Genomic DNA, 15,710 nt, shown 5'->3' on the forward strand with positions numbered 1-15,710 from the left:
CAATGACTTGGACAACTACAAGGTTCATGGTTGAAATTTCATTAGTGACCAACAAAAGGTATGCATTTACACATATTAATTGAACAGGGTCTAATTCCGACTATGCAACAAGTTATGCCTCATCGCTTCTGTGATATGCATATTTAAAATAATTTCACAAAAAGATGGAAGGACAAACAACTCAAAGGGGCATTGTGGAAGTGTAGTCGAGCCACCACAACTCAAGAATTTGATGCTGCAATGTTAAGACTGCAACGGATGAATACTGGAGCATGGGAGTATCTAAACAAGCTTGATCGAAAGCGGTGGAAGAAAATCAGCAAGTAGAACTAGAACAATGGCTGCAACTCAATATTAGTTGCTTTGGACAAAGGAGTTTTTTGGCTTTGGTGTTCTCATTTGGACCTGCACATTTCTGATTGGAGTTTAAAAAATTGTTATCATTTCCTGTGTTAGGGTTCATACGGTTCGAAGAGATTAGAAAAGGAAGAGGATGAACATTAATTTCATTATTCATTTTTCTTATATTTATTTCAACAAATTTCATAATGAATATTTCTATTTTCCACCGTGTCACCTCAATACTCAGGTCACGGAAGGGTAGAATTGACAACAGAATTTTATATTCATGTGTGCAAATGACTCGTTAAAAAATTCAGGAATACATCTATCTACCGTGTGAAAATTCAAATGTACTTTTGTCTATTTTTCCTAAAAAGAATTTGAACATGATAATACAACATAATACTTATTTTAATAATTTGATTTTATATTTGTGAAATTTTTGAAGATATAATTTTGAACAAACTTAGACTTAGTTTGGTAAAACTTTTTGAAGAGATGCACTTTTCAAAAACATAAGAACCTCGTTTCGTGTTTGATAAATCAAAAGCTCATGTGCTTATACTTGTAACTTTTAAAAATTAGGAATACTTTTAATGAGCTATTATTCAGGGTGAATTATCAGTTCTATCCAAAACATTTGTATTCTAACTTTAAGAAGAGATTTTCAAAATTCCAATTAAAACTCATGATGTATAATTGACGATAGAATAACATTAAATCACTTTTATAAACGTTAGTAATACAAATAAAACAATTTAAATATTAGAAACACAAATAAGACTATACCCCAAATATTAGAGACAAACGATGCTTTACTCAATAAATATTCGATGGTGTTTGCATCATCATATGTGAAATTCACAACTAAAAGAAACAATAGCCTTCACAGTTAACATGATTTATCAGCATCTCAACAAAAGTTATATGGCTTGTTGCTTACCTGAAATTAATTGAAGATTAATTTATAAAAAGAATCTAGTGCTTTTAATTTGTACATACATGATGGGTTATATTCATCGTAGCTACAAAAAGTCAAAGTCGCCAAAAGCTATATGGCTTGTTGCTTACCTGAAATTAATTGAAGATGAATTTATAAAAAGAATCTAGTGCTTTTAGTTTGTACATACATGATGGGTTACATTTATAATAGTTACAAAAAGTCAAAGTCGCCACTTTATGCTTGTGTCTAGTTGTCCTCAACCATGTATTACTTTTATAAGTTTAAAAACAGCAAATATACTCTATTCTGAATCATAAATCCATAACAGTATATTAAATAGTATTTGAAGGGAAATTGTTGTCCAACATAAATACATAACAATGAAAAGAATAACAAAAAACAGAAACCCATTTGAATGTAGAACTATTTTGAAGATCTAAATTGTTACTTAATCTCATTGCTTACGTTATAAGAGTCCCTTGTAGCCAGCTTATAAACAATTTATTCATAATAACAGATCTCTTCTGCACAAAGTATCTATTCATAATTTAGATTAATTAAAAGCAAATTAGATAAATATTCAATCACCTAAGCTAGTAATAAAGGAAATCATTCAAAATTTAAGAAAACAATTTCTAGTCAAAATAAAAAAAAGTAAGAATTTGACAAATTCTATACGATAAAAACGGTAAAAAGCATGAAATTTAGATATAAAATTGTACATAACTAACCTCTTTGCTCTATATTTTTGTGTGTGTAATCCTCATTGTTCTAAAATTGTCAAAAAAATTCATTACAAACTCACTTAACTGCAAGTTGAACAACTTGGAATCAGAAACATAATATTATTGGAGTCAAAGCTTTTAAAGTCATTACATGATCTCAAATGATATAGCTTTCTAAAGAACTATAAATAATAAACTGCATAGTTTCTCATGATTTGCTACACCTAGTCCTAAACTTAAAATAAAATGACAAACTCAGGGGCAACAAGTAATTTTAAAAAAAGCAAAACATCATGATTTTTCCATTTCTCCTACTACTTAAAAGTGATAGACTTACTTCCACTACAATTATATTGCTAAATCCAAAACCAAAGGCTAGTTATTAACACCAAAAGTTGAGAACAAATTACCATAACAATCACCACCACAAATAGCTTGCAGATTTCCTTCTCAATCAAAACCCTACTAATGAAATTAATCGAGTAAATATTGTTTAATACAACTATTAATCATGTAAAATAATAAGAATTTTCACATTAGTAACATAGAGAAAAAGAGTTCTTATTTCTTGTAAGAAAGAATATTAAAATTGAATGTAATCTTCATTTTCATATTTTCTAATTATAATCATCCTTATCACTTATAAAACTCATACATATTCAAAGGGTTCGTGGTTTGCATTGTAAGCCGTCAATTTACATAAATTTGTTAAAAAAAATTATACGTGTACAACTAAATTTCTGAAAAGCGAAAATAGATTCGATCCCATGAAAAAATCAATGATATATTTGATTCGAAAACATAGCAAGAAAACGGCCCTTTTAAATGAGCTGAGTTTTAATATTTTCAAATTTGTCCACCAAATCCTTAAACAAACTCTAGAAACACTACTACATTTACGTCTTTATATGTAGGCTTAATCTTGCAGTCATCCCCTGAAAAAAGAAAGAATGCAAGGAGGCATGGAGCTTTGACTTTGAAGGAAACAATCCGACAAAAGAAAATGAGAACAATAATAAAATTAGTAGTCACTATAAAAAAACCGCTACTATAGAACAATTTTCTTTGACAACTTAGACTATTAAAAGAACTCAAAAGTTAAATAGATGCACAACAAATGAATGAGTTCTTATAAGTCATTTTAAATTCTTTTTGCATAAAACACACCTTCAAAACCACTGGAAACTAATTAAAAAATTTCATGTAATAGATTAATTTCCCAATGTCTCAATTTAGTAAGTGTAATAGTAGTAGTAGGTACCTCCAATGCAGAAATCTCAAGTTGGAGTTGATGCAGAGGGAGTGTGGATTCTGAAACAGTATCATCTTCAAAAGAGAACTGTGTCATCTTCCCTCTTGAGACCATCATATTAAATTAGAATCTCTTTGATTGGAATGTATCTATTTGACACAAAAGATAAATAATTAATGAAAATCATTTATGAGTTGATCTTTTAAAAAAATCCCAAAAAAAAAAATGGAAGATTGATTTTACAAAAAAAGGTCTATGGATAAAATAACATACTTGATAAGTGTTTCAAGGTGAGCAACCACAATAACATAATAAATGCAATGTAACTTGTCAACTGAATTGAAAATCACAAATATGGCACTTCCAAACTTAAAAAATATCATTCAATAATAAGTGCAATAATAATTTTTCCTTCCTGCAAGACTATTTCTTCTTCTTTTGCTTCTGATTCTCTTTTAGTCACTGAAACAATCACAAAGATTTAGACATGAAATAGATAATTTGATTGAAGAAGGAAAGAGAGAAGAATACAATCCTCAATGGTTGGGTGTGGGAAAGTTTTGGAATTTGAAATCAGAGGTGCGCAAAATAATCATGTATTGGAGATTCTAATTTAGACTAACCTTTGAAGAGTCACCAGCCAACTTCCAACTGCCTCCCCTTCTTCTTCCGCCTTGACCGATCCGTTTCCCCTTCCGCAAGAAGACCTGCAATTGAAGAAGCAGCTGAACTCAAAACTAAACGCTAATCTAAATTAGTGAATTCTGATTATATTAAAAAAGATGGAAATATACATTAACTATAAGTTCTGGCTAATTTCAATTACTGATCCAATAAAGCTATAAACCAATATAAAAAAGAAGAAAAAAAGGACTCCATGTTCAACTAAGTGCTACGGTCAAGAAAAAGGTTTCCCTGCTGGCTTGCTCTTATATTAGTCAGTAATCTATCACTTGAATTATAGTCATGCAATAGTTATTTTGAAATAGAAAAGGCTAAATCTTTTTTAATCCTTTTGTAATTGAAGAAATGAAAATAAAAATATGGCCTAAACTTTGACTCACCGGCCAATTTCTAACTACTGCAGTACTGCCCCTTCTTCTTCTGCCTTGGCCGAATGTTTTCTCCCTCCGCAAGAAGACCTGCAATTGAAGCAGCAACTAAACTCAACCAAACGCTGACTAAATTAGTGAATTCAGATTATATTAAAAAAACATATAGTAATATACATTATAAGTTTGGCCAATTTCAATTACTGATCCAATAAAGCTATAAACCAATATGACGAAGAAAAAAAAAAGGCTCTAGTGAACAACTAACTGCTACGGTCAAGATAAAGGCATCCCCTGCTCTAATATTAGTCAGCAATTTATTACTTGAATTATAGTCATGTAATAGTTATTTTCAAATGGAAAAGACTAAATCTTTCTTCTGCTCTTATAATTGAAGAAATGAAAATAAAAATTATCAAATGAATTATTAGAATTAGGAATTCTATGATACTTATGGAAGCTATTTCCATCAGGGTTTAAATGAAAGCAACCATCCAGTTGCAAACTCTTTTAACCTTTACCTTCAGATTGTGAGTAAATTAGGATAAAGAAAGTCACTTTTATCAATATAAGTATGTGGAACCTTTTGCAAATAACAGATTCTGCTCTTTTAAACTCAATTTCACCTCACTTATCTTATGTAGCACAGAGTTGGATATAAAATTTCTTTTATGCATAAAACAAACATCATATAACAACATAGCTTATCATGTTCATCCACTTTATATACTAAAGAAAAACAAAAATAAAACACTAAGAAAAAAAAAGAAAGAAAAAATACTATACTATTGTGAGAAGAACTAATAAAAATTTTGGATGCAATTAATTTAATTATTCTCTCACAAAGAAAAAGTGTTACAACGAAAATTAAGAATGTTTAAAAGTTGTCAAAACAAAAAAATGAGTGAAATATTTCTCATGAATGTTAAATATCTTACCTCTTTAGAATAGTCAAGTACTCCTTAAAGTACCCAAGTACTCCTTAGAGTATCTTATCTCTTTAAGGAATAAAAATCTCAAGAATGCACACATATATATCCTAAATGATAAAAAGAATTAGAGTCATTACAACACAATAAAATGATTTAAAATTATATATATATATATGATGGAGGGAAATGGCTAAACTTTGCCTCAAAGAATCATGTGTAGTAAGTAACTGTTACTCAAACAAACACACTTGCATTTCCTTTAAAAGAGAAAAAAAAAAAAAAAAAGAGGGATAAAACACATGCAAATACATATATACACAGAAAAACATATAGACACCACTACACTTATATCTAATCACTCAATATAGTAACCTAATTTATCACCGGGTGAAACTAAAGCAACCCCATTCTTTTCTATTACTCTGTCCACCAAACATGAAAAATCTGCAAAACACCGGGTAAAATATAAGGGACAGTGACATTTGCTTTAAAATTTAGATATCAAACATTTATTACAGTTAAAAAAAAAAAGAAAAAATTATTACTCAATAAAACAAAAAAAATTAACTGGTCATCATTAAGTGTAATCAAACAACTCATTACCAATCTTCAGCAAATAATTCCACAAAAGAAGATAACAACAGTATAATTAGTAGTCAAAATAATAAAAGTTCTATGAAAGAATTATCTACTTTAACCACTTGAACTATGTCATATACAATTCTGCAAATCTGCAGACATTTTTCGTAAGATCAAGAAATCTTTAAATAAAGTGAATTAATTATAAAGTTAAACATCAAATTTTACGAAACTCAAGTCAGATAGATGCATAAAAAATGATGGAATTTTTAAGCCATTTTAAATTTTCTTTACACAACATAGATTAATTAAAAAACAAATTTCGCAAATTTTCAATCACCTCAGCTAATAATTCTAGATCTGAAATATTTTGTTCCTGCTCCATCAAGCTTCATCTGGAGCAAAAATATGATACAACATTTTTTAGCAACACGACAGAAAAAACATTTAACAATAAATGATCCAAGGAACTCCTAACAATGGCAAGTTTAATTTAATTGTTCTTGAGGTAAAACAAAGTTCCTCATCACAAATATATTATCATTGAACTTTCAAGAGCTTCAGATTCTACAAAAACTTCTACAGATGTAATAAACCATTAAGAATTTTGGAATATTCACAGGTGACTATGCTTACCATGTAAATTGCTCTAGACAAAGGCTTGCTAAGCATACAGTATGCATCAATCGCCCTTGCAGATTGCTCAGCATTGAAATCCCTTTCTTTCAAAACAAATGATAGGATTAAACAAAAATATTAGCTTCTCCTATAACTCATTCAAATACACAAACTTTCAAACGATTCACCAAAGGGTAAAGAGGCAAAGAAAAAAAGTGCAAGGAAAAATATCAAAGTTTATCCTAACAGACCGACCTAAGAATGTGCAAATCAGAATGCAATTTGTTTTGCCAATCTCTATATTTTCCATCCAAATTCACACCATTTATATCATACTTCTTCTCTCCCTGTTTTAAAATTTGGGGGCAAAGAGAAAACACTTCTTAATTTTAATTATTAGCTGAGGAAAAAAAATTATGATAACATAATCATCAATTTAAAAGGTAGCAATCAATCCTATTAGTTCTTGGACATAATCATCAATTTTACATAAATTTTGCTCCAAACATTAGTAGAACTCAATCCATATCATTCACAGAAAAATGACAAATTCAACTCGATCCATTTTGGCCTATGATTAACACCCAAAAGGGAAGGTGTTTTGAGAAAACATATTTTTTAAAAAATAAAATGTAGTTTTGTTGAGTATACCTTGTTTTGTTTAAATGTTTTATGTCTTCAATGCTGATGTTAGTCCTGCATGCCCTCCATTAGGCCTCGACCACTTCCATCCATCAACCAAAGGTCCATTCCTGCCAACTGATCATAAAGCAAGCATCATTAAATTGCAGCTAAATGATAAGCAAAGGTGACAGAATGAATACACAACACCACCACAAGAAAAGTACTTCTCGACAAAATAACCTCTCAGGTTTCAGCAGCAACACGAAGTTCATCTTCTTTAATGAATTTAGTAAAGGATGAATGATCACACACTCACAAGGAATTGCTCGTCACAGACAGTTAATGAGCAAAATGCAAAAAGGTAAAAAAGTTGCCAACTTTGAGGGTACCCAACATCATAAAAAGCAGAATTGGAACCAAATTTATAAAAAATAGAGAGAAATGAAGGATGAGGTATCGATAAAATAGGAGTGTACCGATTACTTGAGTTGGAGAGATGAAGCTTGAGATCTAGGGATGAGAGTTCGATACCGTAGCTCAGCCATTTCCTGAGTTAAGTCCTCTACTTCCTCTTTGTCCTTTAACTTTTTTACTCGCAATTCTTCCTTGTTAGCCTTCAACTCCTGCACATCCGACGGGTTATGAACGAAAGCCGCCAGCGGTGCAGCGACAGCGAATTCAGCATCGCCACGATTTCTGCCCTCATCTCCATCATATCTGAACCCACAAAAAGAATATTAATAATGCTAATAATAAATCCCTCAAAAGCTAAACTGAAACAAAAATTACGAGTGAAAAGACCTTGAGGAGCATCTTCTGTGTGGTAGAGGCGCTTGAGGATGTCATTTTGAACTCTGATTTCAAATGAAAAAATTGCGCTCAAAATTTGGTGTTCAAATCCTAATTTGAAAGGAAAAGATTGCGCTCAAATTGCTGCAGAAGAGAGTTCTGCTTCATTACCTGAGGGACAATGAGTTCTCAATCCATTGTTTACCCTAATCATCCAATCAGAAGCTAGCATTTCCGTTTTCTTCCCCTAAATGGTGGTTTTGGGATTGCTGCCAAATTAACTCCAACCCATTGGACAAAGATCTTCTCCGATAACCTTCCACCAGGTAAGAAGGTTTTGGCTTTCTGCTGAGGAGCGAAACAAAAGAAAGAAAAGGTTTGTCAGAAACCATCTAACAGTGCTAAATAGTGTGTGGTTTTACTGTTTGGCTAGTTAACCATTATATATTAATAGATAACATTTATACATCACATCACATATTTTAACACTTCACAAGTAAAAATACATAAACACAAAACTATTTTAACCACTTATTAATCAAATAAAAGAAACTACTGAACAACATTAATTCCGAAAAACTGAATAACAAGAGTACCTACATCAGAGAAGAGAGACAACGAAAAATCTAGAGATGTTGATTGGGATAACACCAAACAGGAGGACAGAAAAACTTGACATCCTGTAATATTCTTCGGAAACTTCTATTCTTCAAGTCGAAGATGCCAATGTCACGTGTGGAAGCATGGTCTGTTAATTTCAGGTCTATTAAGTCATCCGTGTAGTAAATTTGATTTCCTTTGCCTAGAAAATTGGTAGGTAACATCTGGACACTGGAATTGAGTCTGATCAAAACTATGAAATTCCCTAAACTATGTAATCTTGACCATGTTTTGGAACCTTTTCTCAATTCATAGATATCAAATTTCTTTGTCTCGAGTTCCTTTTCTGTGCCCCTCAATGTATCAAATTTCCTTACCAACATCAGTATGTTTCCATTGTCACATCCAATCAGATACTTCAGCTTAGAAGCGCATCTGGTAAACCCAATCGGAGGTGCGGCATAGATTCCCCCCATAGTCCCTGATTCTGTGTTTGTATCAAATTCGTATAGCTGGCCATCATAGTCTGCATATATCTTCTCTTTGAAAAATATGACATCTTCGAAGTATATGTTTCTTGTGAAGTCTGACCATCTCTTGTTGTTAGGTTTGTAAAAGGCTAATCTTTGGAGCGGTCCATATATAGCCACCGCCATAAAATCTTTGTTATCATTGTTAGGTGGTGAATTTATGACAACCTTCCAAACTTGGAGCTTGTGCAAACTATCGCGGTCTTGGTTAGAGATTTTGCCCAAAGAATCCCAACAAGTATATTCATCGTTTCCAGGATTATACTCGATTATATTGGGAAAAGTTGACAGTGGAGGAAGATCGAAATGCATATTTGTAAATGGATTTAACATTTGCATCTTACCTTCGGATCTTGTTAGGGTGATCAACCATCCATAACAGGAACCACGGATGAGGATGTCTAGCATCTGCATACCTGGCAGCATGGCATGGTAGACTCCCTTCCCTTCAAGAACCTTGGTCTCAAGTATGTCTTCATCGGCAACAGGTAAATGCATCAGACTGTAGATCTCCTCCTCCTCTTGATCAAAACTAGACTTGAAAGTTTCTTCAGGTAACAGCAACCACGGAATTTCGTTGCTTCCAAGTTTGAGGTTCCATTCCTTGCAAACCAGTCGAAGTGGGATGTGGTCGTCGTAGGAATAGAACCGCTTTGTAATTTCGTTCAACATATCTGGATGGATGTCTGACCATCGATCAGTCTCACCCATGTTTCAGATTTAGGGTATGTCAAGGTACAGGTTCGCTATTTAATCTCAAATCTCAGAAGAGACGAACAAAAAGCCTGTGCAACGCGTGCATGCAGAATCCACAAATTCAGGGAACAAACAACAGTATAGAAAACAATTTAAATCATCAATTTTTTGAATCGAAAGGAATAAAAATTTCTTCTAAAAAAAAGCTATACAATCTATAATAACAGTAACATCCAATGTATAATTGCATCCAATTCAGCATTATTAAACACAAATCCAAGGTTGCGAGAACCGAACCAGTCATCAAACCGGTCGAGTAACTGGTTCAATGGTCCAACCGTGGTCGAACCGGTTTCGTTAAATATAAAATAAAATTATTAAAAATATAATATAAATCCAAGGTTCTGAAAACCGAATCGGTCATCAAATCGCTCTAGTTACTGGTTCACTGGTTCATATGTTCAACTGGTTTGACTGTGGTTGACCGAAAAACCGTTTTATAATAAAATAATAAATAAACACACTAAAACATAATTATAATCTAATATAAACTTTAAAATATCATCCAAATTAAAAATAATACATAAACTAGAATGTTATAATCTCATTCAAATACAAACTCAAAAATCAAATAACAAAAACAACCAACCAAACATAAAATGCCAACATTCAAGTTTGTCATCAATCATCAAAATCCGCCATAACTTGCTGCAGTGTTGTTTCGTTGATATCATCAACTACTTGGACCATAAAAATTAAGTGGTGTAGCATAACATATACTACTACTACCACCACCACCACCACTTTAATCTAAATTAGCATCAATATCTTCTATAAATATACAATTAGATTTAATTTTTATTGTGTAAATATGACTACTCCTACTCTACCAGCAACAACATATAACTTGTGAGAAAAGAAAACAAGAGATGAAAGTATCTATTATCTCTGAGGTCCCTCTCAAAACCGTTTATTATTAGTACTAGACTCATCAACCAACCCCTTTGATCTTACTACTCTTCATTCCCTGTATTGTAAGCAAACCCCACCACCATCATTATTATCATCATGTAATACATCATGGCTCGTCATTATTAATTAATTGCCTCCAAATCAAGCTTCTTTCTAATACCTCTATATATAAATTAATCCCTCACTTATCTAAACCCTTGTGGCTTGCGAGACTTGTTTGTGGATATGCCTAACAAAACAACCAGAGGAGATCAGAGGCCATGCAAAGCTTCATGTGTTTTCTTTCTTTCTTTCTTTCTTTTTTTGTCGTGAATTTTCTGTTTGTGGAATAAAGTGTGTTAGATATCAAGCTTGTGATTTATCTATGCTTACATCATTATAGCTTCATCAAGATGTACCACCACGCTTGCAATGAAATGAAAAGCTTTTATGAATGCCAAGAATGAAATGAATTGAGTAGGTTTAACGTGACAGGTTTAACATGGCAGGAGTAGGTTTATCATGGGAGGTTTTCATCTTCCAATCAATGAACAATTTATTAAATCAACAACAAAACACAATATAACAATCAAAAGGTCAAGAACAACACCAAAGCAATAATTTATCAAATTAACAAGTTAATAAGATCAATTAAAACTGAAAATCAAAATAACAAGAACAATTAAAAATTTAAACTACAGCAAACCAACAAAATAAGAACTAGAAGAACATACTAATCATGAAAACAACAATCAAATAAAACAATAACTGAATAATTAATACAAGAAAGAACAAGAAGAAGGAAAAAAATACCCTAGGATGGAGCAGTCCTGAAATTCAAACAGTACAGGGAGAGGGAGGAGCTTTAAGACGCGACGGAGATGGCTGAACAACGGCAGAACGGTGGCTGAAAGGCGGCGGAACAGAGGCTGAACAGAAGGCTAAGCAACTCGAACAAGGGCAGAACAAGGGTTGGCCAAAAAGAGCAGAACAAGGCTCGGCCAAAAAACAGAGGCAGAAGCTTGACCAAAAAGGAGGCGGATGCACGGCGAACAACGGTGACGTTAAGCCAAAGCTGTAGCAATGCGGACGGCGGCGGTGGCTGGACGTTGAAGAACGGCGACCAGAAGGGGCTGCTTCGGTGCTTCCTCCAAGCTGCGTTTGAGTTCTCTTCTCTGCGTTCTTCAGTGTGTTCGTTCAGAGGCCAGAGAGAGGGAAGTGAGGGAGTGAGGGAGGAGCTCGATGATAGGAAGGAGGAGAGTGGCTGAGTCAGACCGTGAGAGAGGAGAGTGGCCGAGTCAGACCGTGAGAGAGGAGAGGCCAAGAGGGTGCTGCGTTTTCCGTTTTGGTTAAGGGTTAGGGTTCCTCTAACCAATGGCGCCGTTTTAAATTTTAAGCAAATTTCAGAAAACCGGCCGGGTTCCGGTTCGATTCAACCGACCGGTTCGACTATCCAACAGCTATTTCTGAATTTTCCGGTTTTGGTACATAACCGATTCGCTTTTTACATCGGTCCCCGGTTCGACTGGCCGGTTCAAAACGGTTTTCAGAACATTAAATCTTTTAAAATTTAAATTCAATCGTTCATATAATAATAAGATTTAAATTTTCATAACCAACCCACTAACTAAACTATATCACATCTCATCATTAAAATTCTATAATCAAATTCAAACATCAAAATTTAGAACAAAAAAAATCATGGCATAAAATACTATATCCAGTTATCCACATTCAATCAACATTTAACAGTCACCAACAATGTCAATAATTACTTAATTAGACAAAATTCGCTCAATTAATGTCAAATTACTAATTAAAATTAGCTATGAACCAATCTCAGCAGCAATATTTTTTTCAAGATGTGCAAAACAAACCATCCCCTGCCCCATGAAAATCCTAAAAAAAAGAGATTTACCAATAATTGACCAACTTCTATTTTAACATTCAGCTCCAGAAACGCAATAGGAACCTGCCTTCCAACAAATTCATCAGCAACAACACAGTAAGCTGAAAAACGACAATGCAGCATTTCAAATCACTCAAACACAATGAGAATTTCACCCTAACAATCATCTAAGCAAAAATGCATAAATATATACACAAAATTGAATCAGAGAAAAACAGATCTAGAGAGAAAAAGAGAGGAACCAACTGGAGCAATTATTGACGAGGAAGTTGAAGGTGTTGTTGTCGCAGTCGTAGGTGAACTTCTTGTTGGAGGAAGGAAGCTTCTGGAGGCACTGGAACGACGGTGAGGAGAACAGGCACGTTTGCGACGGCGAGGAGAACAGGGCTGAGTAGACATTCGCGACGTCGAGTAACAGAAACGTTCGGCGGCAACGGTGGCACCCTCGGGCTCGACGACGACGATGACAGATCTGGGCTTGACGAACTTCTGGCGACGACGAGGAGGATAGGTCCGGACTTGACGGTACCCTTGGGCTTGACGACGCAAGGAGGAAAGAATACCTTCGAGAAGCAAGGATGGCAATCACTGGTTGTCACCGCCGAGAATGGTGGGGACTGATGGTGGCTGAAAAGCTTTGATGATTTTGCTCTGATAGGGTTAGGGTTGGTCAATTTGAGGCTTTGTGCGTTTTGTGGAAGATTGAAGGGTTAGGGTTTAGGGTGTTCTCATTTTGGGCTGAACATTGGGTTTTTTTTTCTGTTGGGACTAAAACGGCGCCGTTTTAATGTTGATTATAGAATTTTAAAAATCTGGCCGGTTCAACTGGTTCACCAGTTAACCACCAATTCGATTGATTTTTTGACCGGTGTTTTGCAGCACGGTTTTAGACGTCAACTGGACCAGTCAAATGACCGATTAATCCGGTCGAATCGGCCAGTCCGATCTTATTTTCAGAACATTACACAAATCAAATGAAAAAAAAATCTCAATTACTTCTTCCCTCTTATATAGGGTTTGAAAAAAGAAACAGATATATATTCAAAGACAGTAAAAACAGGGACAGTGGACTCACAGTGAAGGGTGGCGGCACAGCAGCGAATAGCGCGGCAACGAGGAAGGTTAGCGACGACGGTGGGCACGGATGTCGCTCAGAACGCGCGTGGAGGCACCCGCAAAGACGATGCCTAGAATTGGGTGGAGGCGGTGGGTTGGTCGACGCGGCAGCAGCGACACTAAAGGGAACGGAGCTCGCGACTGGCAGCATTAGCAGTGGAAGGCTTGACACTGGTGGCTGTTCCACATTGGCGGTGACTTCACCGGTGGATGGCAACGGCGCAACAGAGATGACAAGTGAGGGAGGAAGAGGAATGATTGGGCGGTGAATTTTTGAATTTTACTGAACGTGAACTTGAAAGACGAGGTTAGGGTAACTAGTGGGTAAATTTTTGGGGTGCACTTAAAAATAAAAGAAAATCTTTTTAATATTTTTTAAAAGATTTTTTAAAAAAAGTAAAAATAGTTTAATAATAAAATTTTCAGCTGAAAATATTTTTAAATATCAATTAAATACAATATTATATTATTTAATGGAATACAGCCATTTATGCTTAATAATAAAAAATTTCTAAAAGTTATACTTAATAATCAAAATTTCTAAAAATTGTGATTACAAATAGGGGTGGAAGTGAGTCGAGTTAGACCAAACTCAAGTTCTGCCCACAAAAATTGAGCTTGGCTCACAACTCAACTCATTAATAATCGAGCTTATTTCTTATGTTTAAGTTTGGCTCACCGAAAGTTCATGAGCCGACTTGAGTTCACGAATTGGCTTAAATAACACAAACATAATCTATAATTCTATATCAATAAATTATAAATTATATATATATATATATATATATATATATATTAAAAAAACATTAATTTTATATATTGTTTATGTATTAATTATAAATTTTTTATTTATTTTCTATATCAAAATTATATAAAAAATAATTATAAAATTTTAAATAAGAATATTAATATATATAAAATTATATATTACTATTTTATATTTTATATGTATTTATATAATATTAAAAGTATAAACTACAGTATAGGACATGTATATATATATATATATATATATATATATATATATATATATATATATATATATATATATATATATATATAATCGAGTTAATTTACGAACTAATGAGTTAAGCTTATCCAAGTTTAAATTTGGCTCATTTAATTTATAAACTCAATTCCAGACTCAAATTCGGCTCATTAGTTTACAAACTCAGTTTATCAAACTATTAACGAGTCGAATTTGAACTGGCTCATGAATTAACCCTAATTACAACCACTTCATAGAGAAGCAGCCAACCAAACTATGATTGCTAACTAGACTCATACCTAAATCTCCACCACTTCCAGTCTTCCACTAATTCTATACATAGACCAGCATATACTATACTAATATATTTATATAAGACTTTAATATGAAGTAATTAATTAATAAATGTTCATGTATATAGACCAGCATGTGATCCTATCATCCATGTTACAATGCAATGCACTAATACTATACATTGTTGACCTTTCTTATTCACCCTCCGCTTTGAAACTACATTACAGCAATATTTAGCGATAATTGAAATTTTGAATACCTACACACAATTTTGGCATTTAAATTGTTTTAAATGTTTAAAAAATTTATTATATTCCCTTGAAAGTGCTTTATACTTAGATCTGTTTAAAAAGCTTTAAAAATAATTTTTTTAAATTTTTAACTTATGAAAAATAATAATATTTATATTTAGTGTAATTTTCAAAATCAAATTACACCTTTTTAAGAAGTTATTTAAAAGTTTATAAAAAAGTTAAAAAAAGGACTTCTCTCATAATACTACTATTTTTTATCACATTTATTTTATAGTCATTTATTATTTAAACTATTTTTTCAAAAAAAGTTTAATCAAGCTATTTATCCAAAGTCCAAACTAGGCATTAGTATCACGCAACATTATTTTTTAATACCAAGTTAACATTAAATATGTAAAGTATCTTTTTTTTTAAATTTATTAAAAATTTTAAAAATAATTTTAAATTTTATTTTATTTTAATTTTATTCCTAAATTTTGTTTGTATCAAATATACCTTTTGACAGCTATATTTTCA

At 32.9% G+C, this 15,710-nt stretch overlaps 1 protein-coding gene across 50 annotated transcripts; it reads right to left on the bottom strand.

Annotated features, from left to right (window-relative positions):
• Positions 1-1,139: 1,139 nt before the first annotated feature.
• LOC112802903 (putative F-box protein At5g55150) lies at positions 1,140-13,264 on the bottom strand. 50 transcript variants are annotated; one of them, XM_025846302.3, is made up of 15 exons: positions 12,789-13,264; positions 12,552-12,643; positions 8,457-9,771; positions 8,028-8,204; positions 7,869-7,921; positions 7,544-7,784; positions 7,095-7,202; positions 6,462-6,547; positions 6,166-6,220; positions 5,253-5,353; positions 4,327-4,404; positions 3,886-3,969; positions 3,272-3,411; positions 2,017-2,094; positions 1,140-1,413 (listed from the first exon to the last, which is right to left on the bottom strand). In XM_025846302.3, the coding sequence occupies exon 3, from the start codon at positions 9,695-9,697 to the stop codon at positions 8,483-8,485; it is 1,215 nt and encodes a 404-aa protein (XP_025702087.1). In that variant the 5' UTR covers positions 9,698-9,771; positions 12,552-12,643; positions 12,789-13,264; the 3' UTR covers positions 1,140-1,413; positions 2,017-2,094; positions 3,272-3,411; positions 3,886-3,969; positions 4,327-4,404; positions 5,253-5,353; positions 6,166-6,220; positions 6,462-6,547; positions 7,095-7,202; positions 7,544-7,784; positions 7,869-7,921; positions 8,028-8,204; positions 8,457-8,482. The 50 variants fall into 50 exon arrangements, with proteins under 50 accessions (XP_025702087.1, XP_072092528.1, XP_072092517.1 ...); XM_072236427.1 differs by lacking the exon at positions 5,253-5,353 and having other exon boundaries at positions 6,462-6,543; XM_072236416.1 differs by lacking the exon at positions 5,253-5,353.
• Positions 13,265-15,710: the final 2,446 nt, after the last annotated feature.

The sequence above is a fragment of the Arachis hypogaea genome, chromosome 5, assembly GCF_003086295.3.
Source record: "Arachis hypogaea cultivar Tifrunner chromosome 5, arahy.Tifrunner.gnm2.J5K5, whole genome shotgun sequence".
Classification (NCBI taxonomy): Eukaryota; Viridiplantae; Streptophyta; class Magnoliopsida; order Fabales; family Fabaceae; genus Arachis; species Arachis hypogaea.